This window comes from Chelonia mydas, chromosome 1 (genome assembly GCF_015237465.2).
Source record: "Chelonia mydas isolate rCheMyd1 chromosome 1, rCheMyd1.pri.v2, whole genome shotgun sequence".
In the NCBI taxonomy this organism is placed as follows: Eukaryota; Metazoa; Chordata; order Testudines; family Cheloniidae; genus Chelonia; species Chelonia mydas.
In genome coordinates, this window is record NC_057849.1 from 123,438,206 (window position 1) to 123,463,866 (window position 25,661).

The window sequence follows — 25,661 nt, forward strand, 5'->3', positions numbered from 1 at the left end:
AGTCACTGGGTGAGAGACAAAGAGAATGACTTTATTCAGGCAATTGTCAGATCAGCTTGTGTCCGTGTCCCCACCTTTCCTGTTTGCAGCTGGAAGTCTGCCAGGTCCATCAGCCTATGAAATTTGGGAATCCTCTACAGCAGGCCATAGAAAGAGAAGCACAAAGAAACAATCCTATACTACAGGCAAAGTACCTGCCAATCAGCAAGGACTCTGCCCATCATAGCCCTCTAGGAGCTCCTCTAATTGGAGAAGCCTTCTCCCATCTGAAAGAGCAAGTGGAAGCAGGAGCTAGAGATTCCAAGTAGAATATAAACCAAACTTTGAAATTATTTGAGACCAACAATCCCAACTGAAGTTCTATTATTTTAAAGCATCTTAAAATAACTTTTAAAATTTGATATGGGGAAAGAATTCCCCTTGAAGATAAATATTTTGCAGTCTCCTGGTCACCATGCGGAAAACTCATCTGGCTTCAGTGGAGTTACAACTGGGATTCATATGGTCCCTTCTGTTATATGTAAATTCAGCAAGTACTTCTGCCAGCAATGAGAACAATTGTGGGAACAATATTGCAATATGAAATGCTGGCTAGCTAACACCCTCCACTGCATCCTGTGCCTGATCTGTGAATAAAGAGAGGAATTTAGTTCCCAACGTGTCAGTCTGTGACATTTCACAAGCACTACATTCCCTTCCAAAAAAAATCAGCCAGTGACACAGGGAAAGTGCTACAGTGACTGGATGATAAATTGCCTGCTGCTAACCCTTGCAAATAATAAATGAAAACACCCAGGGCTAAATCACACCTCTCACAGCCCAGAGGGAAAATATGATCCTCTTTGGGACCAGACATTTCTGCCCTCTGACAGTTTTCTTTTCCCATTCTCCTTTCTCTCTCTTACTTGTTCTTGTGACTCCCCTTTCTTTTTTCTGTAGTTCATTTCCTGAAGCAACTCCCAATCCCCCAGTGTGACCTTCACGCCCACCCCCTTCTCATCCCAGCCACTAAAAAATGAGTAATGAAATATTGCTGATATTTGAAGTGTCATCATTTTGCTTTTGAGATATGATTCATGAGGTGGGAGTAGGGTGGAGTACACACCACTAAAAGAGTCAGGGTTCAGGCTGTCTGGAGACAACACTCAGTTCACATTGGAAAGGTTTTCTTTGTAACCATAAGGGATAAAACTTTCTTAAAACAAAACAAACAAAAAAACCCATCCCTTTGAGATTCTGCTCAGTGGATGTATCAGACAGGCAACATAAATACACCAGGCATTTACCAACCTCTTGTTAACCAAAAATCACGTACCCTGAGGTTGACTGTTCCACTAAATACTCAATCACTGGGTGAGAGACAGAGAGAATGACTCTATAGTTCAGTGGTTAGTCCACCCACTTGGGAAGCAGGAAACCCTGGGTCCAGTCCCTCTGCTTTAATCAGTCATCTATCATTATTTATCCACAGTGGAGCAGCTTTAACAGGGCAGATTGAGGGCATCCCACATCAGAATATCCCACAGCCCCATGTTTAGAGCACCACTGAGAATTTGAACGGAGGTCTTCCACCTCTTCCTCCCCTTCAGGCAGAGCGGGGGGAATTGAACCAGGGCCTCCCACATCCCAGGCAAGCGTTCTAACCATAGGGCTAAAAGGTAGAAGATGGGCACCACTGGTGGCACCAACACCCATCAGAGCACCTATCTTCCCTGGGTTTGTGGATTACTCTGGGGCTTGGGTGGGCAATGGTCCCCCAGATACCTAGAGTGAGGCAGCAGGGCACATGCTGAGATGCAGAAACATAGGTGTGGGGGACTTTTACCCTGAAAACTTAGGCACTGAGTGAGTTTAGGCACCTACAGGGTTCAGGAGAAGTTTTGTGGATTGCAGTGGAGCCTAAAACTGGGACTTCGGTTCCTCAGTCTGGGGCTTAGGTGCCTAATTTCCTTTGTGTCTCAGGGCCCTTGAGTCTATCACTATAAGGCATATTGTCTAATCCTTTAAGTATTCTTGTGGCTCTTCTCTGAACCCTCTCCAATTTTTCAACGCCTTCCAACCCACCCTCCTATCTTAAAGTCCTTTTCTTTAAATGCATCTGGTTTCTGCTGAAACATCTGGGTAAAGGGTGTTGTACTATACTGTAGTTCCTGTGATGGATACAGTGTGATTATCATGAAGGCCAAAAGAATGAATTATAATAATCTGTTACTTATTATAAAGTGTTGGCAGGATTTAAGAAGTTTAAGGAAAGAAACCCTAAATTTCCAGAACTGATAAAAAGTGGATTAAGTTATATTTGCAAGATTTGCAGAGCTGGTTTTAAGACATAACAATCCCACAAGGGACAGTCTCCTCTTGTTACATAAAAAGGGAAAAACACAATTCTGCACAAGGTTAAAGACTTTTTTAATCACAGACCGAAACATCATGATTACAAAACTGATGGTTAGATTTAAAACCACCCTATACACATTTCTGTGGGAATATTTCCCCTTGACTCCCTAGCAGACTATGGGTTCAAGTGAAAAGCAGCACTGTTCACATTTGCCTTTGGGATTGAACTGTGAATTCCAGGATGCTGGTTCATGCTGCAAGAAGTCAGGTAAGGATGCTTGTTGGACACATTTCATTCACCCCGTTTGAAGTGGCTACTTTTAGAGATCTCTGCTACCTACATCAGAAATCCTAGTCATCTTGCAGCTTTCAGTCCAGAGCCTTCGCTGCAGCTCCTCATCATATGATACATCAGTAGATTTTGTCCTTTGCTCATTGTAAAGATAGATGCCACCAACTCCTTCCAGCTCTGGTGAGACAGCTGCATAGATGGACGTGGAGGCTCCTTCCTCTGGAGTCTGCAGACAGTAGAAAACAAAGCTAAATGAGAGAGGTGCATATACATAAAGACATTGGTTCATCACTATACACTACCAATATCAAAGAGCTTCCCTTGTCCTGTACCCAGCTTTGTGGTTTTATTCACACTCTGATGAGGAAGGGGAGGAAAACGGCCACATATCCAGACAGCCCAGTTTAGCATTTTATTAACATTCTATTTAGAGACAGCTTCAAGCCACAAAACTCCCACATGCACATGGAAAACTTTGAGATAGTCAGAGACAGGATTTTAGTCCAGGCCCATCCTTTCCAGCAATAATCCAGTAAGAAGTTTGTTTCTCAGGGAGGTAGTTAATTCATTTCTAAAAGCAAACAAAAATATTAAAATCGCTAGTGTAATTATTCATTTTATAAGGATATGTTTTTTAATCTGCTCTAAGCAGATGAAGGTGTAGTCTGTGTGTATAAAGCACACTTTTTAATAATGTGGCATGAGCAAAAGACCATGACAACTATGACAGCAAATGAAAATTCTGCTGTTTAATCCAACCAGGAAAGGTAAACCAGAATACTATATTTTGCATAGAACATAATTATCAGAGTTCGCTGCTGTCAAAAAATAAAATGGAAGAAGCTTTGTAACATTTGGCATGAAACGAATGTTTAAATCAAATTAATACCTTATTTCATGAAACACCTTTCATCCTGAGGGAACCCAAAACACTTTCAAGACTGCTTACAGAGGGATCACACATCCACCACTGAAATGATGCCCATTTTTGTCGTTTTTAAACATGCACTGAAGTACAGATTTTGAATGTTTGCATTTATTAGTGATACAGATTATGATCAAGGCCTCATACATGATCATTTTAAGCTTCAGAATTTTGCTTCTGTAAGTAATTAACACTACAGTGGTTATTCACAGTATTGCCTAAAGCTGCTTGAATAGTATTTCTCAAAGACTTTTTGACAAATTTGATAGTATTTTTATGGCTATCTAGTGATTAACAAAATTAATCGCAATTAATCGCACTGTTAACAGTGGAATACCATTTATTTTAAACATTTTTGGATGTTTACTACATTTTCAAATACATTAATTTCAATTACAACACAGAATACCAAGTGTACAGTGCTCAGTTTATTTTTGATTACAAATACTTGCACTGCAAAAAACAACAACAACAATATTTTTCAATTCACCTCATACAAGTACTGTAGTGCAATCTCTATCATGAAAGTTGAACTTACAAATGTAGAATTATGTACAAAAACACTGCATTCAAAAATAAAACAATGTAAAACTTTAGAGCCTACAAGTCCACTCAGTCCTACTTCTTGGCCAGCCAATCACTCAGACAAACAAGGTTGGTTACAATTTGCAGGAGATAATGCTGCCCACTTCTTGTTTACAATGTCACCTGAAAGTGAGAACAGGCATTTGCATGGCACTGTTGTAGCCGGCATTGCAAGATACTGACATGCCAGATGCACTAAAGATTCATATGTCCCTTCATGCTTCAACCACCATTCCAGAGGACATGTATCCATGCTGATGATGGGTTCTGCTTGATAACGATTCAAAGCAGTGTGGACTGACACATGTTCATTTTCATCATCTGCGTCAGATGCTGTCAGGGTTCCCTCCCCACTCTGAACTCTAGGGTACAGATGTGGGGACCCGCATGAAAGCCCCCTAAGCTTATTTCTACCAGCTTAGGTTACAAACTTCCCCAAGGCACAAATCCTTTGTCTTTGGATGGTACGCTGCTACCACCAAGTGATTTAGACAAAGAATCAGGGATCACTTGGAATTCCTATTCCCCCAAAATATGCCCTCAAGCCCCAAACCCCCTTCCTGGGAAGGCTTGAGAATAATATACCAACCAAATAGGTAAACAAGATTCTTAAAAAACAGAATTTTATTATAAAGAAAAAAAAAGTAAAAGAAGCACCTCTGTAAAATCAGGATGGAAGGTAACTTTACAGGGGTAATCAGATTCAAAACACAGAGGATTCCCCTTTAGGCAAAACTTTAAAGTTACAAAAAACAGGGATAAACCTGCCTCTTAGCACTGGGAAAATTCACAAGTTGAAAACAAAAGGTAATCTAACACGCCCTGCCTTATTTACTTACTCTTTTTGCAATATTGAGACTCACTTTAGGATGGTTTATAGGAGAAGGAGTTTTCTGACCTGGTGCTTCTCTGCTTCCCAAGAGAACTCCAAAACAAAGACCCCCCAGATTTGAAAGTATCTTCTTTCCCCATTGGTCCTTTTGGTCAGGTGCCAACCAGGTTATTGGAGCTTCTTAACCCCTTATAGGTAAGGAGGAATTCTAGGCTACCCTTAGCTGTATGGTTATGACCGATGCCACCAGCAGAAGGTTGATTTTCTTTTTTGACAGTTCGGGTTCTGTAGTTTCCGCATCAGAGTGTTGCTCTTTTAAGACTTCTAAAAGCATGCTCCACACCTTGTCCCTCTCAGATTTTGGGTGGCACTTCAGATTCTTAAACCTTGGGTCAAGTGCAGCAGCTATTTTTAGAAATCTCGCTTCGGTACCTTCTTTGTGTTTTGTCACATCTACTGTGAAAGTGTCCTTAAAACGAACATGTGCTGGGTCCTCATCCGAGACTGCTGTAACATGAAATATAGGACAGAATGCGGGTAAAACAGAGCAGGAGACATACAATACTCCCCTCAAGGAGTACAGGCACAAATTTAATTGACGCATTATTTTTTTAATGGGCATCATCATCATGGAAGCATGTCCTCTGGAATGATGGCTGAAGCATTAAGGGGCACACGAATGTTTAGCCTATCTGGCATGTAAATAGCTCGCAAAGCTGGCTACAAAAGTGCAATGCGAATGCCTGTTCTCACTTTCAGGTGGCATTGTGAATAAGACGCAGGCAGCATTATCTTCCGTCAATATAAACACACTTGTTTGTCTTAGTGATTGGCAGAATAAGTAGTAGGACTGAGTGGACTTGTAGGCTCTAAAGTTTTACACTGTTTTGTTTTTGAGTGCAGTTATGTAACCAAAAAAAATCTGCATTTGTAAGTTACACTTTCACGATGAAGAGATTGCACTTCAGTACTTGTATGAGGTGAATTGAAAAATCCTATTTCTTTTGTTTATCATTTTTACAGTACATATATTTGTAATAAAAAATAATAATATAAAGTGCGCACTGTGCACTCTGTAGTCTGTGTTATAATTGAAATCAATATTGAAAATGTACAAAAGCATCCAAAAGTATTTAATAAATTTCAATTGGTATTTTATTGTTATAATTGCAATTGATCGCAATTAATTTTTTTGAGTTAATCACGTGAGTTAACTGCGATTAATTGACAGCCCTAGTATTTTTAAGATCTTATTCAATGACTATTTTAAAGATAAATCAAAATGCTATAGAGCAGAGTGGTTGATTCGTACAAATATATTCACACCTAATTTATTTGATTTTTTGTGATTTTTGGTAATAAATAGACACTTTTAAAATGATATTCATTGAACAGCATTCCCCCTGTAGCACAAATTCTGCAGTAATGTTATCTACTTGCTGTGGCAATACTTGTAAAGGTTTTAATAGCAACCATTATACTTTTTGATTCATTGGGCATAAATTAGGTGCTGGGGCCCCATTTCCCCAATAGATGTGTCAGAGCCATGCTGAATAATGTAGCAAATTGAGATCTATGTCACAGTGATAAATGAGCTTGGCAGCTGGCTGGCTATCATACCTGCACAGCTCCCTAATGCAGAGCTGGCAGTAGCACCAGGGCACCTGTGGACAAAGCACTATCTTGGGAAGGAGGTGGGGGAAGCCTTAAAAGCAGATGGCTGCCATTAGGACTGAAGCTAAACTTTGTAGAACAAACTGTGTGACGTAGGAGCTGTGCAGGACAGGCTGTGCAACCTTTAAGTGTGTTCCAGGCGCTTTCCTCATAATGTGAACAATTGTGAACAGTATACTTTCATTGGAACAAAGCTCAGCAATGAAATCATTCACCTACTTGAAGAAGAAATTTAAGTTAATGTTAGAATCTTACCTTGTTGAGGATTCTACATATGTGTTACTATGAACATACTGCCCAATTTCTCCACTTCAAACCTGATTCAAAATACATTGAACTCAACAAGAAAACTCCCATGGACTTTGGATCAGGCCATTAGTATACAACACTGCATTGATCACAACTAAAATGTCAACAGTTATTATCAGTTACCCCACAAAGATTTGGTATTTAAGGCACCACAGTCCAGTGGAGGGCAACAAAAATGATTAAGGGGCTTGAGCACATGACTTATGAGGAGAGGCTGAGGGAACTGGGAGTGTTTAGTCTGCAGAAGAGAAGAATGAGGGGGGATTTGATAGGTTTTTTTTTTTTTGTACAAAGAGGATGGATCTAGACTGTTCTCAGTGGTAGCAGATGACAGAACGAGGAGTCATGGTCTCAAGTTGCAGTGGGGGAGGTTTAGATTGGATGTTAGGAAAAACTTTTTCAGTAGGAGGGTGGTGAAGCACTGGAATGGGTTACCTAGGGAGGTGGTGGAATCTCCTTCCCTGGAGGTTTTCAAGGTCAGTCTTGACAAAGCCCTGGCTGGGATGATTTAGTTGGGGATTGATCCTGCTTTGAGCAGGGGGTTGCACTAGATGACCTCCTGAGGTCCCTTCCAACCCTGATATGCTATGATTCTATGATTTCCTAGTCCAAAGATAGCATAGTGAAATATTATGGTAATCATATAACAAAGAGACTATTCACAGGGTAAGATATTACTCAACATGAGTAAAAAAATCTGGCCCAGGCAAGTACAGTAATGGTAAATGTTGATTTTTCAATAAAAACCACTCTAGACTGGGAAGGCATTGGGAACAGTAAAACCATATAAGGCCCTGATATTGCAAAGATTAATGCGCATGCTGAACTTTACATACTGGGAGTAGTTCCACTGGCTTCAAAGATACTACTTACACTGCTTTAAGTTAAGCATGTACATAATTCTTTGCCAAATAAGGGCTTAATTCTTAACCAGGACTGCACCCTCTCTTGTAAAAGAGGCTTGCATCTCAATTAAATTTTCGAACCTTGTATAAATAATAAATCATCATCACTAACAGCAACAAATTAAATTTCTTAATAGCAGAAGGATAGCAATTAGTAGTAATCATTAATATTTTATTAATATATTACATCTGTCAGGAGGAAAGCATTGAGTCTTAAGGTATTGTCTGTATTTTAATTATAAATCTAGTGATACAGTAAGCCTATTACTCATGTGATGGTTCATTGGACACTGTGTTACTGAATTCAACAGCTCTTTGGGACACACAAGTCTCAGCCCTGGTCTACACTAGGAGTTTAGGTCAAATTTAGCAGCGTTAAATTGATGTAAACCTGCACCCGTCCACATGAAAAAGCCCTTTTTTTCGACTTAAAGGGCTCTTAAAATCGATTTCCTTACTCCACCCCTGACAAGTGGATTAGCACTTAAATTGGCCTTGCCGGGTCGAATTTGGGGTACTGTGGACGCAATTAGACGGTATTGGCCTCCTATCCCAGAGTGCTCTATTGTGACCGCTCTGGACAGCACTCTCAGCTCAGATGCACTGGCCAGGTAGACAGGAAAAGGCCTGCAAACTTTTGAATTTCAATTTCCTGTTTGCATGGTCACCTGCAGCTTGCCACGCTGGCCAGAGCTCATCAGCAGAGGTGACCATGCAGAGCTCATCAGCAGAGGTGACCATGATGGAGTCCCAGAATTTCAAAAGAGCTCCAGCATGGACCGAACGGGAGGTACGGGATCTGATCACTGTTTGGGGAGAGGAATCCGTGCTATCAGAACTCCGTTCCAGTTTTTGAAATGCCAAAACATTTGTCAAAATCTCCCAGGGCATGAAGCACAGAGGCCATAACAGGGACCCGAAGCAATGCCGCGTGAAACTTAAGGAGCTGAGGCAAGCATACCAGAAAACCAGAGAGGCAAACGGCCGCTCCGGGTCAGAGCCCCAAACATGGCGCTTCTATGATGAGCTGCATGCCATTTTAGGGGGTTCAGCCACCACTACCCCAGCCGTGTTGTTTGACTCCTTCAATGGAGATGGAGGCAACACAGAAGCAGATTTTGGGGACGAGGAAGATGATGATGATGAAGTTGTAGATAGCTCACAGCAAGCAAGCGGAGAAACCGGTTTTCCCGACAGCCAGGAACAGTTTCTCACCATGGACCTGGAGCCAGTACCCCCCGAACCCACCCAAGGCTGCCTCCCGGACCCGCCAGGCGGAGAAGGGACCTCTGGTGAGTGTACCTTTTAAAATACTATACATGGTTTAAAAGCAAGCATATTTAATGATTAATTGGCCCTGGCATTTCCGGCTCTCCTGGATGTACTCCCAAAGCCTTTGCAAAAGGTTTCTGGGGACGGCAGCCTTATTCTGTCCATCATGGTAGGACACTTTACCACACCAGGCCAGTAGCACGTACTTGGGAATCATTATAGAACAAAGCATTGCAGTGTATGTTTGCTGGCATTCAAACAACATCCGTTCTTTATCTCTCTGTGTTATCCTCAGGAGAGTGATATCATTCATGGTCACCTGGTTGAAATAGGGTGCTTTTCTTAAGGGGACATTCAGAGGTGCCCGTTCCTGCTGGGCTGTTTGCCTGTGGCTGAACAGAAATGTTCCCCGCTGTTAGCCATGGGGAGGGGTGAGGGGCTAGCCACGCGGTGGGGGGAGGCAAAATGTGACCTTGGAACAAGAGCACATGTGCTGTGTATGTAATGATAACAGCAAGGTTTACCATGAAAGAGTGTAGCCATTGTTCTAGAAAATGTGTCTTTCTAAATACCAGTCTCTTTTTTTTTTTCTCCAGCAGCTGCATGTGTTTCAAGGATCACAGGATCTTCTCCTTCCCAGAGGCTAGTGAAGATAAGAAGGCGAAAAAAGTGCACTCATGATGAAATGTTCTCTGAGCTCATGCTGTCCTCCCACACTGACATAGCACAGACGAATGCGTGGAGGCAGACAATGCCAGAGTGTAGGAAAGCACAAAATGACCAGGAGGAGAGGTGGCGGGCTGAAGAGAGTAAGTGGCAGGCTGAAGAGAGGGCTGAAGCTGAAAGGTGGTGGCAGCGTGATGAGAGGAGGCAGGATTCAATGCTGAGGCTGCTGGAGGATCAAACCAATATGCTCCACCGTATGGTTGAGCTGAAAGGAAAGGCAGCAGGAGCACAGACCGCCACTATAGCCCCTGTGTAACCAACTGCCCTCCTCCCCAAGTTCCATAGCCTCCTCACCCAGACACCCAAGAACGTGGTGGGGGGGGGGGGCCTCTGGCCACCCGGCCACTCCACCCCAGAGGATTGCCCAAGCAAGAGAAGGCTTGCGTTCAATAAGTTTTAAAGTTTTAAACTTTTAATGTGCTGTGTGGCCTTGTCCTTCCCTCCTCCACCACCCCTCCTGGTGCTTCTCTCCTCCACCACCTCTCCTGGGCTACCTTGGTAGTTATCCCCCTATTTGTGTGACGAATGAACAAAGAATGCATGAATGTGAAGCAACAATGACTTTATTGCCTCTGCAAGTGGTGATCGAAGGGAGGATGGGAGGGTGGTTAGCTTACAGGGAAGTAGAGTGAACCAAGGGGCGGGGGGTTTCATCAAGGAGAAACAAACAGAACTTTCACACCGTAGCCTGGCCAGTCATGAAACTGGCTTTCAAAACTTCTCTGATGCGCACTGCGCCCTCCTGTGCTCTTCTAACCGCCCTGGTGTCTGGCTGTGCGAAACCAGCAGCCAGGCGATTTGCCTCAACCTCCCACCCCGCCATAAATGTCTCCCCCTTACTCTCACAGATATTGTGGAGTGCACAGCAAGCAGTAATAAGAGTGGGAATATTGGTTTCGCTGAGGTCTAACCGAGTCAGTAAACTGCGCCAGCGCGCTTTTAAACGTCCAAATGCACATTCTACCACCATTCTGCACTTGCTCAGCCTGTAGTTGAACAGCTCCTGACTACTGTCCAGGCTGCCTGTGTATGGCTTCATGAGCCATGGCATTAAGGGGTAGGCTGGGTCCCCAAGGATAACTATAGGCATTTCAACATCCGCAACGGTTATTTTTTGGTCTGGGAATAAAGTCCCTTCTTGCAGCTTTTGAAACAGACCAGAGTTCCTGAAGATGCGAGCATCATGTACCTTTCCCGGCCATCCCACATTGATGTTGGTGAAACGTCCCTTGTGATCCACCAGTGCTTGCTGCTCCATGGAAAAGTACCCCTTGTGGTTTATGTACTTGCAGGCTCGGTGCTCCGGTGCCAAGATAGGGATATGGGTTCCGTCTATGGCCCCACCACAGTTAGGGAATCCCATTGCAGCAAAGCCATCCACTATGACCTGCACATTTCCCAGGGTCACTACCCTTGAATCAGCAGATCTTTGATTGCGCTGGCTACTTGCGTCACAGCAGCCCCCACAGTAGATTTGCCCACTCCAAATTGATTCCCGACTGACTGGTAGCTGTCTGGCATTGCAAGCTTCCACAGGGTTATTGCCACTCGCTTGTCAACTGTGAGGGCTGCTCTCATCTTGGTATTCTTGCGCCTCAGGGCAGGGAAAAGCAAGTCACAAAGTTCCATGAAAGTGCCCTTACACATGCGAAAGTTTCGCAGCCACTGGGAATCATCCCAGACCTGCAACACTATGCGGTCCCACCAGTCTGTGCTTGTTTCCCGAGCCCAGAATCGGCATTCCACCGCATGAACCTGCCCCATTAGCACCATGATGCATGCATGGGCAGGGCCTATGCTTTGAGAGAAGTCTGTGTCCATGTCCTCATCACTCATGTCACCGCGCTGACGTTGCCCACTCGCCTGGTATCGCTTTGCCAGGTTCTGGTGCTGCATATACTGCTGGATAATGCGTGTGGTGTTTAATGTGCTCCTAATTGCCAAAGTGATCTGAGCGGGCTCCATGCTTGCCGTGGTATGGTGTCTGCACAGAAGAAAGGCACGGGATGATTGTCTGCCGTTGCCCTGACGGAGGGAGAGGCAACTGACGACAAGGCTTACAGGGTTGGCTTACAGGGAATTAAAATCAACAAAGGGGGTGGCTTTGCGAGAAACTGAATGGCCCCCTCAAGGATAGAACTCAAAACCTCAAGGATAGAACTCAAAACTGGGTTTAGCAAGCTGTTGATTTCACAGAGGGAAGGAGAGAGGGAGGAGAAAATGAATACAAAACAAATCTGGTCTATTTCTTGTTTTGAGCCACTTCATCTATCTTTATACATCTTGCTGGCAGCAGACTGTGCAGTACGACCGCTAGCCATCGTCATCTCCTGGGTGCTCGGCAGAAGATGGTGCAGTATGACTGCTGGCCATCATCTTCTGCTGGCTGCAGATTAAAAGACAGTGCACTGCCGGCAGGACTCAATCGCCACGAGACGAAACAAGGGAAATGACCTGGCTGAGTCACTCCCATGTTTGCCCAGGCGCCCGGTGAAAAGAGCACCCAGGACTACATCGATGACAGCTACCAGTCATACTGCACTGTCTGCTGCCAAAAGGCAATTAACTGCTGCTGTGTAGCAATGCAGTACCGTGTCTGCCAGCACCCAGGAGACATACGGTGACGGTTAGCTGAGCGGGCTCCATGCTTGCCGTGGTATGGCATCTGCACAGGTAACTCAAGAAAAAAGGTGCAAAACGATTGTCTGCCCTTGCTTTCGTGGAGGGAGGGAGGGAACGGGGGCCTGACGATATGTACCCAGAACCACCTGCGACAATGTTTTAGCCCCATCAGGCATTGGGATCTCAATCCAGAATTCCAATGGGCGGCGGAGACTGCGGGAACTGTGGGATAGCTACCCACAGTGCAACGCTCCGGAAGTGTGGACACACTCCGCCGACTCGGTACTGTGGACACACTCCGCCGACTACATGCACTTCGAGCATTTGTGTGGGGACGCACACAATCAACTGTATAAAAACGCTTTCTACAAAACCGACTTCTATAAATTTGACCTAATTTCGTAGTGTAGACATACTCTTACGGAAAAATGTCAGTGACTCATAAATCCCAGTGATGATAGTTCATCACTAAAATAATATGGATTTTTTAAAAATAACCCAAAATAAAGAGTTGCACTGGAATTCTAAATGAAAGGCCTAATCCTGAAAGGTGCTGGCCCCAGTCCTGCAATGGAGCTACATGTGCTTGTACCCTTGCACTTGTGTAGAATCTGCCTGCATGAATCTTTAAAATCCCCACCAGGCCTTGTTCTGCAGGACCTGCTTTGCAGTTTTCCCCGTGTAGCTACAGTGCTCCTTATGTACATCAAAGCCTGGAAAGTTTTAGTCCCAAAAGTGAGCATTTCAGAAAATTATGAGTGATTGAAAACACTCATTTGAAAATTTGAATGGAAACTATTATGTAGCCATAATTACATGTACAGTGGTCACTGAGTAAATAGCTGGGCTCATAACAATGACAACATCTATGGTCAATACAAAATGTCAGATACCACAAATAGACAGGACAAGAATCTGTGATACAGCTTTCAAGACCAGAGACTTCATCCTTGACTTAAAAAGCCTTATTCTACCCTTCTCTTCCATGCATCCCTCTCTCCCTCCTCCCATTTTCTCTCCTCTAATCCACTATTCCTCTATTTCTACCCTTCTCTTTGCTCTGCCTCAATTAGGGGCCAAGAAAGATCTGGAGATGTTTCATCGACTATACTATAGTGTTCTTCATAAAGACTTAGCCAGCACCACCAAATTAATTTCAGACTACTTGAACTGCTAACCCTGAGCAAAGTGAGGACTTTAATAGGTTCATGAAATATTAAAATGGTTTACATTTCACTTTTTAAAAAGAGAGACAATTAGAAACAGAGGAGACAGAGCTGAAAAGTGCTGCTCTTTCCAGGACAATGCTGTGGCAGAGGACAATTTATTCTGGAATCAGAGATATTAATATTAATATATAGTAAAAGATGCAGTACTGGGTTGAACGAATTGTGAATCCAGTTTCAAAGAAAAAAATTGAAGTATGGAAGGCTCAGCAAGAAAGACACATGTTTTAACTTGGATAATTGATACCTACTGCTGGCTTTTTCCTGGAAATTCTAGTACAAGAAAATTGAGAAAGCTTCTGAAGCCTTCTGTCAGACTCTAGGTGTGTCACTTAAAACAGAAACAAAGCTGAACTATTAAATGAGCAAACATTGACTTAGGAGGAGTATGGCCACTGTTCTGAACCCTACTGAAATCAGTAGGAGATCTATAGGTGCTCAGAGCCTCTGAAAAATCAAGCCATTTTCATTTAAGAGCCTAAATATGGATTGAGGAGGCTAACCTTAAACGGTCATGTTTGAAAATTCTGGCCTTAGAGACAGGTTTTCAGAAGTATTTAGGGACCAAAAAATGTCAAAAGGTAGGTAGTAGGAGTTTTGAAAGTGCCAAGGTGCCTAACTCCCATTGATTTAAATAAACTATTAAAAGGATGTATGATGCAATGGTGGCAAATATGTTTTCAACATAGTGCAATGCTGGCTGTGACACCAAAGAGCTATGTATATTTATTAGAATATATAGGACTTTTATCTGAGGCCAGGAATTTATTAGAATATATAGAACTTTTATCTGAGGCCAGGAACAGTAACATGTTTTGTGTCTCACACATATGATCTGATGCTGGATCCAGTCTTCTGCACAACAAATTTAGCAAATTCAGCAACCACAGCATTACAACTTGCTGAGCTTTGAGCACTCATTTGATCAGACACGTACTGAGTGGAAGCCTGTCAAAGCCAACGATTTGTACTACCAATGCGTGTATTTCATATGGTTGCATGCAGTGCAAAGGGGACTTAAAGATGTCCTAATCATGTAGTTGGGCCCTGAATGATCACAGTGGTCCCTTCTGGCCTTGGAATCTATGAATGGCATCAAGCCAGCATAGCCAGTTCTGCTCCACATCCTTCTAACCTCCCAGTGTAGGGAGGAAGACTGGCGGGAGGAAGACTGGAGAATGCTGCACTCTAGAGATTCTTGTCAAAATAACAGCCTCTAGAGTGTTATAAACTGGGATAAGGTAGGGCAGCCCTGAGGCTATTCTAAGTTACACTGGGAGCTAACATGGCTCCCCAACTGCCCCCAGGATAGCAGGCCTATGTGAAGTATAAATTTATTACTGTTAACCTTATCCTCTCCCATCCCTCTTCCCTCTTATTGTTTATCATGTTTTGATTTAAATTAGATTATAAATTCTTCAGGGAAGGAAAAGTGTATTCTTATGTATTAATACAGCATCTCGCGCAATGGGGCCTCAATCCTAACTGGAGTTTTAGGGTGTTAGAGAAACACAAATAATAAATAATACTAATAGTCTTATGGTGAATGTGTCTATTTGGACTATGAGTCTCCCTTCATAGTGATACCATTAGAAGGTATATGAATTGTTTCATCATGGCCCGTTTCTATTAGTTTGCTCCTTCCACAACACTATATAGACTGAACCATCATGGTTGATGTTTTGCAGCCATATCTGTTCTAGGCGCTAGTCAAACAGGAGCCTAAACTGCTCGCTATGGCAAACTGTATCTTCCCAACTCCATGGGCCTGTTTGGCAGCATCCCAGCCTATATAGAACTTATTGGACAGCAGCATTATGGTTAAAATTATACATCTGTTCATTAGCAATTTTTCTCATAGGGACACAAGGCCATCCAATGAGAAGTCCTGATGCAGCTGATTCTCAACATAACCGGGGGAAGGTCTACCAATTTTGCCGCTGAATTGCTGCCGCGGGACACAGACTGCTGCCCCATTCTGAATGCCGCCCCAAGCACCTGCTTGGAAAGCTGGTGCCTGGAGCCGGCCCTGAACATAACAACGTTAATCATAAAGTCAAAGGGCCTATTGCTAAGAAAAGGCCTACTGGTAAGTGAACCAAACCCCCATGAAGTTTTGAGAATAATTTTCAATAATAATATTAAGTAGTGTAACTTTTATGAAGAGGGAAATGTAGTTTAATAAGAATGGAAAGTTTAATTTGCTTAATGTTTAATATAATATTCCTTTTTTAACCACAAAACATACTAACCACATGAAGATGTAAAGTCTGGATATTGCAATATGTGCTTAGAAATTTGCAAACATGTTCCAGACAAAAGGGGATGTCTGTAACTGTCATGCGTAAAAAAAGGAAGTTATGGCTTGTCAACAACCTATCTATAAAAGACTGCAAGTCTGAGTTATTGGTCGGATCAGACAGGACTGGGATCAGACTGGCATTGGCTGCAAACTTTAGATTGGGTATTGTATATCTATTCTTATTATGTGCTACTCTTAAATAATAAAGGCAACTTTATTAATAAAGACAATCAAGCCTGACTACTCCTGTCTCCCTATTTCATTGTTACCATCTCAGACCGAATCACTAACAATGAAAATGTAATCAATATATATGTAAAGGTAGCACAAATTCCTCCATATTATAATAGTGCCTAGAGGCCCCAGCCACAAGAACTGCATTGTCCTAAGTATTGGACAAAGGTATAGTTAGAGCCAGTCCTTTCCCAGAAGAGATTACAATCTAAGCATACAAGGGTGGGAGGGGAAACCGAGGCACAGCCAGTCAGTGATTTGCTTAGGTCACAGATCGAAGATAGGAGTAGAACCCAGTTCTCCGGAGTCCCAGTCCAGTAACTTAGCCATCAAGTCCATGCTTGTCCTTCTCTGAGTTTGTAATATATGTCATTCATTTATTTATAGTCATTTCTATGGCTTTCATTACCATAGCATGCAAGCACCTAATTATAAGAGAAAAAGTACAGATCCTTTTTAACCCTCTCCTCAATCCTAAATGTAGACTGATCTATCATTAACTAAGAATACTTAACCATAGTTTAGTATTCACACTAGAGACTTGTTATGTTAAAGAGCAATACTGTTATTCCTGTTAATCATGCTATGCCTTAATTCTACCGAGAGTTTTCAGCTATCATTGTTATTATCTGAATCATATAACTGACAACATAAGACAGCTCCTCCTTCAGTAAACACAACAAAGCTACTTGGAGAGAGATCCTCTTTGATTTCTAATGCTAGAACATCTGCTCCATCTAATGACTTACATTCCCTTCCCTTTGTTGGGAAACCAATTTAAATATGAAGCAAAGAGTGAATGGATCAAAATTAAAAGAGGAATCAAAACAACAAACCCCTCCTGACAGCTTTTAATTAATAATTCTGCCATGCATAGTCTCATGCCAATTTATAGTTCATCCCCACTTCAGTGAATTCTTTCAAAGAATGCCAGGTTCTGGGTAACCACAATGATACACCACAGCAAATCAGTAGTGTTTAACTTACACGGATTGCTATATTACCAAGCCAAGATGTTATGAGAACAAGCAATGTCCTAACTAATAAAAATGTTTCCCAGTGGATTTGGAATTTCTTTTCTTCTTAATTAAATGCACACCTATGTAATGTACAATGACTTTTCACATCACACGCAATGATGTAAAATACTTTTCACAAAGCAATCACTCTATAACTGACCTATCTGTAGTGAAGACACCACTATACCAATGGGAGAGCTTCACCCATAGGTGTAGTTAATCCACCGCCCTGAGAGGCAGTAGATATGTTGATGGGAGAAGTTTGCCTGTTGACAGAGCACTGTCTACACAAAGGGGTTAGGTCTGTATAACTACATCGCTCAGGAGTGTGGATTTTTCACACCCTTGAGTGACATAGTTATACCAATATAGATCTGTAGCGTAGACCTGGCCTTAGGCATGTCAGTTTACCTTTCTGTCTCAGTCTCCCCATCTATAAAATTGGATAATGATACTTTCTCACTTACTTTACAGGGTAGTTTGAGGATGAATTATCTATAGGATGCTCCAAACATACAAAGCACTCTAATGTTTTGATAGTATTAGTGTAGGAAACCTTTTTGTCAACCGTCACAGGTTGATAAAGCATAACACAAAAAACATTCAGAGTAATTTATTAAATACTCCAAAGATATAGAGCACCAGGTATTTCAAGAGCACTACCATTTCCAAGTAAACACCTAGTGGTGTCAGTACTGGAACTGAGTAAGCCTTCAGTCCTAAATACCCAGAGAGTAAACAGATAAACTATCCTCTGAGGTGCCTGGTAAAGGACCTGATCCTGGCACCCCAGTCCCACTGAAGTTAGTCAGTCAGCTCACTTGGATAAGAAAGAACTGGGCCCAAAGTGCATGTGTGGATAATGTTCAGTAAGATAAGCAAACTACATAGCTATTTTTAGCCCTGCAGCCTGAGCCCCGCGAGCCCAAGTCAATTGACCTGGGCTCTGAGACTCAGGGCTGCAGATTTTTAGTTTGTAGTGTAGACTAACCTTGCGTCTTTTGACGAAGGAGAAGGGTAAGGAGGAAGAAGGATTATATTGCTTGATTTCTGAGCTTGAGATTCAACTTCAGAATCACGGTGATGACTTCTCCAACTGGTCTTTGGGCATATTATTATATTGTGATAGACCTATGAATGAAAAGCACTATATGGCCCCAATCCAGCAAAGCACTAAAATACATGCATAATTGTAAGCATATAGGGAATTCCACTGACTTCAGTGGTACTATTCATGTACTTAAAATTATGTACACGCTCAAGAACTTTACCAAGTCTGGGGCAACAGGAGCTAATTAGGGCACAGCTTGTCAGTCAACTAAAAAAAAATCTCTCTAGCTAGTCATAAGGCCCTTGTTGCCATGGCACATGAGCATCTCTTTCATAGGCATACCCTGGGAAGTCTTCCCTCTACCTGTGCTCTCACATTTAAGAAAAGTCTGAATTTTTGATCACATACATCACAGCTCTGGTTAATTCCATTAATATGGTGCCACTCCAGAAAGGCGTTTCCACAGGAGAAGATTTATTACATTGTGCCATGCTTCTCAGTCACTCCCAAGGTGAAGTCCTGGCTCCACTGAAGTCAATGAGAGTTTTGCCATGGACTTAAATGGGGCCAGGATTCCACATTAGAGTATATAAGTCTATAGCAGAGACCTCAAAAATGTTTAACTCAGATCCAAAATACATAGCGGTGATATTATGCTATACATAGCAAAAAATGCATGGTTATCCCAAAGGTCCCATGTAGAGCCAACTGAAAAGCAGAATTTCCATCTCATGAGAAATTCTGGTATTTTGACATTTTTATCCTGAATTAGAACAGAGGGTCAAAATATCAACATTTTCATGGAATGAAAAGTTCTGAAAATTTTCAATTCAGAAACATTTTGTTTTGATTTTCTTGAAGGCAAAGTCAACCAACAATCAAGCTTTTCCAGTGAAAACATTTTATTATGGGAAAATGTTTCATTTTACATTTTTCAGCCAGCCTACTTCCCATGCGTAATGAAATTTTGTGGCGACATTAATGGCACCTTAATGTATATGTTTTGCAAAGATACCACATAAATAGTTATCTTTGCTCTATAAAATCTATTAAAAAATTCATTCCTCCAACTAGCCACACAATCTGAAAGGTCTCCTCTCCTGTGTAGCTCCTAAAGCCTGGAGGAACGGTAGTCCTTTGTTTCAGTGCTAATAAATAAAACACATTTGTGTTTGTATATTTTCTCCCTGTAGTGCATTTTTAGAATAATTTTAGCAAATTGGGGGACCTTGCTGCATAACTTGCTATGTGACACTGGGCCGCTGAAAAGGATGTACATTTTGCAAGTTTCTTCTACCTCATTCATTTCCCCCTGATTTCTATCATTATTGATAGATTTATACATTCATACGTTTTAAGGCCTAAAGGATCCATCGATCTAGTCTGATCTTCTGTACAATGCAAGCCACAGAATTTCACCCAGCAATTCCTGCATTAATCCCATAACTGGTTGGGCTACAGTGCATCTTTTAGAAAGACATCCAAAAATGCTTTAAGTAATAGAGAATCCACCACATTCTTTGGTAAGTTGTTCCAATGGTTAATTACCATCACTATTAAAAATCTGTGCCTTATTTTTTTGCCTGAATTGAGCTTTTTCTGCCTTTTTTCTGCTTGATTAAAGAGTTCATTACCATCAGAGATCTTCTGCACATCTAGGTACTCGTAGACTGTGATCAAGTCACGTCTTAGCCTTCTTTTTGGTAAGCTAAGTAGATTGGGCTTCTTACGCTTCTGACAACAAGCAGGTTTTCAAGCCTTCCAGTCGTTTGTGTAGCTCTTTTCGGAACCTCCAATTTATTCCCTTTTATGTGTATAACACAGGAAGCATGTTTCTAACTGGTAGTAACATTTTAAGGGCAACCATTGTAGTTGTTTTTGTTTTCTTATCAATTAAAATAAAATAGAATACTGACTGTCCATTAATTTCAAAATCATTATCAGCCAAATCATCAACTAGCTAAAAGCCGGAATAATGAAACATTTACCCCAGGACTTTTTCTTCCCACTACTTGGCTGCTTTCCTCAGTCTCTTCTGTGGTACTTCCTCCCTTCTCTCCCCACCGCCCACCCGCACACACACTCCTTGCTACTTCTGTGTGCTAAGGATGAGAAAAACGGTACTGCCATGTTGGGGCAGGCTGCAGTCTTCTCCACAGGACTGACTAGTAGGCAGATGGGGGAGCAGCAAATGCAGAGCAAGAACATGGGAGAGGAACAACTTCAATTTTCCTGCCCAAACGCAGAGTGCTCCACAAAATGTGGTCTGCACAGAGTTGTTTTTCAGAAGTCCTGTTTTTGAATAGTGACAGGAGTCATAGCTGAAGTGGTATACTGATGTGGAGGCTGGTACAGTATGTGCACGTCCTGTGGAAAACCTGTGGGAAAGAGTGGGTTATCAGGCCCAGGATATACAATAATGGCTCAGAGCTAATTCAGGCATTGAGAAGAACAAGAGCAATGGCAAAGGGCCAAACCCCATGATTTAAGGTAGGAAAATGAAAAGAAACTGAAAATAGAAGGAGAAGAAGGGGAGAAACACCTCCTATTTCATTTGGCACCAAAATCCTTCAAGAGTGCAACAATTTTTCAGAAATATTTCTGAGATGAAAATCTTCTCATAAATCCAACCAGCTTCCTCAGTACCTCACCAGCTCCTCCTCATTTTGTTCTCACTCAGCTCCCCTACCTATCTTACCCAGGCCTTGCTGCTCCACCCCTTCAGGGCATAAGCAGCTTCTGCCCTCATCCCGTAGGGTGCCATTCAGAATAAACAGGCGCTTCCGAGTTTCCAGAATTATCACTGGCCACAATAACGGCTGTAAGAATTAACCTTTTCATTGTATTAAGTGCCCCAGGAAGTATTTTGTTGTGCTTTTATTTGTAGGGGTCTTTAACGAAAAGGTTAGAGTGCTTGTTTAGAATGGGAAATGATACCGTGAGGTTTATGTGGGGCAATAAACACACATTGTGAGCTCATCAGGTGATGAGATAATGTGCTTCATTGGGGGGATATATTGAACTTTGCCCTTTAATAATTCACTTTGGCTCTCTTATGCCATGCGTACTTTTTATTGTGACTGAAGTTAAAGAGTGAGCCTGTTTCCTCATTTTAACGTTGTATAAACAGAGATGGTCCTGGATTAAGCCTTTGTTTGCTGGGGAAGTTTCCAACTGAATTCATGAAGGAAAATCGTTGTGTGTTGTGATGCAGTAAATGTTTTTAACACATAAAAATAAATGCAGGGACTTGAACTCTGATTCTGAATCAGCTGGCACTGTGCTTCAAATCCCTCCACTGTCTCCCCTGCATTTACTGAATCATGCTTAAAATTCTGGTCCTCACCTTCAAGTCTCTGCACAATTCTGCATCCATTTATTATTTAGTATGTACTGTACAGCAGAACCCAGGGGCTTCAATCAGGGCTCTACTGTAATACCATGCAAACAAGTTCACACACTAAACTTTCATCTCTTTCTCAGCTCACTCTTTTTTATGACCCCCCATCACTCTTTTGTTTCACCAGAGATGCCACCCTCGCCCCTCCCTTCATTTCCTTTTCATGCCTCCTTCCATGCTGCCACCTGACCCTCACCCATGCCTGGAATAATGTTCCTACCCCAGTGTGCCAAGCACCCACCCTCCCTTCCCTCCTATCCCTCTGGAAAGCCCAGTCTTTCCACAAGGCCCACAAATGTTAACTCACTGCCATATAGCTCCATCACCACCCTGATTGTAAAACAAACAACACATTTAAAGTTATCACTCTCTTCTGGGTCTCCCAGGACATTCTCATTTGATAAATACGCTCAATTCACCCCGATGGTGCAGTGGGATGGAACTTGAGGTCTTTTCAGTGCTTGAGGAGCCAGGGGGCTTCAATGCCATCCTAGCAACCCCCTTCCTCAGAACACCACTCTCACTACTGCAACCCCTCCATCAGCTTGCGCAGGATATGTGGAAGTCTGCAGTGGATCAGCTGTTCTGGCAGACTCCCTTCTCCCACTTGCTGGAGCAGACGTGAGTGGTAGCCAACATGCGTGGTGGTGGGGTGTGATAGCAGCATTTTGGTGGGAAGGAATAAGTTCAACAGAAGGAGGAACAGACCCACATCAAGTGAATGCAGGGCTGGCTGGGTCAAGGTGCTGACATGCAAAGTACAGGGAAAGGTGTTCACTGCTGGACGGGAAGGTGGCGAGAGTGCACTAGCTGTCATGCATACAGGCTGGGGCAGAAAGTGCAGGTCATCCTGTGAAAAGCACAAGCCAGCAAGATTGGAGGTGAAAGTGATTCTAACATGTTGTGCTTTTTGTATTCTTGGACTGCTGGGAGCTACCTTGGCTCAGCCCCAAGGGCTGCTCTAACTTCCGGCCTGGCTGCAACAACCCCAAATTACTGTCTGGTGTCCGAGCATAGCCGGAGGGCAAAGTGCATGAGCCACAAACACTCTAGGACACCCCGTTCTTCCCTCAGGCCTGCTCCTGTGTGGGGGCTACATTGAGAGGCAGCAGGGGGTCATTCTGTTGGCCTACACAGCTCTGGGGATTGCTGGTGAGGCAATCTGGCTGGTTTTCAGTCCCCAAGTGGCATAAAGGGGCCAAAATACAGCTCAGAATCGAGAGTCAGGCAGTTTTGTGATCAGCACATTTTCATAATAAAATATTCGCTTTTCACTAATCTAAGACTATCTTTAATGAATGAAAGATAACCAACCTTTTACTTTTAAGTCTGTACTCAGTAAAATAGGATTACAATTGTTTGTGAACTTTGCAGAGACTGTAACACAGACAGGAAAAAAAAGTTAATTTTTATTTGTGTAATCCCTAAGAGCCTCTGACAGTCTGCAAGACAAACAGTTTTAATTATTCCTCCTTGCTAAATCACTATTCTCATAATTTCATCAGAAAAAGTAATGTATTGTCTACTACACAGAAATCAGCACAACTGGGATTAAAAGGAGAGCCATGTACCCTGAGTACCTGCAAATTATATCAGCATCAAACTGACAAATTCATCTTTTTGCAGCTCTGTCCTGAGATAACATGACATTTAAAGAACAAAGACTGTTCTAGTCATTCTGGGATTTGTAGCAATTTAAAAGGTTGATGATTTCTTTTCAATAGTAATTAAAAAGAAATCCAAAGAACCCGTCAGCTATTAATAAATACTATACAGCTGTTACAGGTTGCTGTAAAATAAGTTACTTATTTTTCTTAATCTGAACCACTGGTGCATGAAAATAACTTTAAAGCTAATCATTGATAATGACTGTGCTTAACGAGTAGGAGCTCCATTCTGAGAAAAAAAATGGCTCTAATTCATAAATAATTTCTGAAGCCATGAAGCATGTGAAGCTACACCCACACGCAATATGCACGCTATTTAAGAGTTCTACAGTAATATTTGCTTTCCTTCTTAGATTGAGGTGCATTTTTTTCTTTGCTGTGATGCTGCAAATATATAACAACTGAACATTAGTTTGAAACATAAATGAACCTATGTGATTTGCAGCTGATCAATCTCAGTGGCAGGACTGCTTAGAAGTGTCACTGTGATATTGTGGATTTGGCACTCTGTGTTGCACTGTTTATTCCGAGGGATGTTTAATGACCACGAAATGGACTTCAATTTTTATAGGCGTGGCACATCACTGCATTACTCGAGTTTTATGTTGGTGTTCCTCCTCTGAAGCCAATGGAGTTATTTCAGCATGAACCTGGAATAACACAGTGTGGAGGAATTTCTATGGCCTGGGTTATATAGGAAGTCAGATCTGGTGACCACAGTGGACACTTCTGACTTCGGAATCTATGACTTTATGAATCCGGTCCTATGTCTTTTCTGAAAGACAGGCCTCTCCAGCAAAGCAATGTCCCAGATGCACTGGTCCACTGCTTGGAATAGCTTGAATGGCACAAAACCACTGGAGTGTCAGTGAATCTGGCCTAATGGCTCCTAAGGGCTTGGCTACACTTGCGAGTTAGAACGCATTAAAGGAGCCCTGGGCACACTAGCTCACTACCTGTCCACGCTGGCAAGGCATGTAGAGTGCTCTGACTCCGTGGCTAGAGCACTTCTGGTACTCCACCTCAGCGAGTGGAATAACGTTTAGTGCGCCCCCGCTGGAGTGCCCCAGCACCAGTCTGGACACCCAGGTCTGTTAGTGCACTCTGATCGGCCTCCAGAAGTGTCCCACAATGCCTGTTCTAGCCACTCTGGTCATCACTTGAACTCTACTGCCCTGCCCTCAGGTAACCAACTGTCAGACCCGCCCTTTAAATTCTCTGGGAATTTTGAAAATCCCCTTCCTGTTTGCTCAGCCAGGTGTGGAGTGCTCTCAGCGAATTTTTCCAAGTGGCCATGCCTCCACGCGCCAGGCGATCCCCAGTATGGAGCAATGGCGAGGTGCTGGACCTCATCAGTGTTTGGGGGGAGGAAGCTGTCCAGTCCCAGCTGCACTCCCGCTGTAGGAATTACGATACCTTTGGGCAGATATAAAGGGACATTATGGAAAGGGGCCACGACCGGGACGCTCTGCAGTGCAGGGTTAAAGGGAAGGAGCTGCAGAATGCCTACTGTAAAGCCCGCAAGGCAAACAGCCGCTCCAGTGCTGCCCCTGCGACCTGCCGTTTCTACAAAGAGCTGGACGCAATACTTTGGAGCGACCCCACCTCCACTCCAAGTACCACCATGGACACTTTAGAGCCCAGTTCAACAAGGCAGGAGGAGGAGGAGGAGAAGCAAAGTGGGAGTGAGGGTGCTGAGGCAGAGGAAGACGCCCCGGAATCCCTAGATGCATACAGCAGGAGCTGTTCTCAAGCCAGGAGGAAGGTAGCCAGTCGCAGCAGCTGGTGCTTGGGGAAACACCAAAAGAGGTTCCCAGTAAGTGGCTTTTATTTTGGGAAGGAAGTTATTCGGTCCGGGCTCTTGGGGCGAGGAGGGTTAGGGCTGCATGCATGCCTAGATTCGGAAGAGGGTGTTGATGTGCTCTCTCACATCGGGGTAATCAGCCTCAGTGATCTCTTCAAAGGTCTCATCCAGAACCTGGGCAATGCGCTTGCGCAGGTTTCTCGGGAGAGCCACTGTGGTCCTTGTCCCAGCAAGGCTAACTTGTCCGCGCCACTGAGCCATGCGGGGTGGGGGGGACCCTTACTGCACACAGGCAAGCTGCATATGTGTCAGGGCGGAAGCTGCATTGCAGTAGAAGACACTCCCTTGCTTCCCAGGTCACCCTCAGCAGCGAGATATCTTCCAGGATGAACTCCTGTGGAAAATGTGGGGACAGTGTTCAGTATAGGGGCCCCCTGCAGTTGTTGGCTCTCCCCAAGGCACAGAAACCCAGAGGACAG

At 43.1% G+C, this 25,661-nt stretch overlaps 1 protein-coding gene across 6 annotated transcripts in view; it reads right to left on the minus strand.

The window, feature by feature from the left end:
- Positions 1-2,392: 2,392 nt before the first annotated feature.
- The window catches only part of DHRSX (dehydrogenase/reductase X-linked), a 226,647-nt gene continuing 203,378 nt past the window's right edge, over positions 2,393-25,661 (minus strand). For 5 of the 6 annotated variants that reach the window (XM_043537755.1, XM_037899658.2, XM_037899650.2 and 2 more), the window contains one exon: positions 2,393-2,855. In XM_043537755.1, the coding sequence (XP_043393690.1) occupies positions 2,658-2,855 (198 nt within the window). In that variant the 3' untranslated portion in view covers positions 2,393-2,657. Of the gene's footprint in view, positions 2,856-19,195; positions 20,690-25,661 lie in introns of those variants that run through there. The other variant, XM_037899668.2, reaches the window with a different exon arrangement.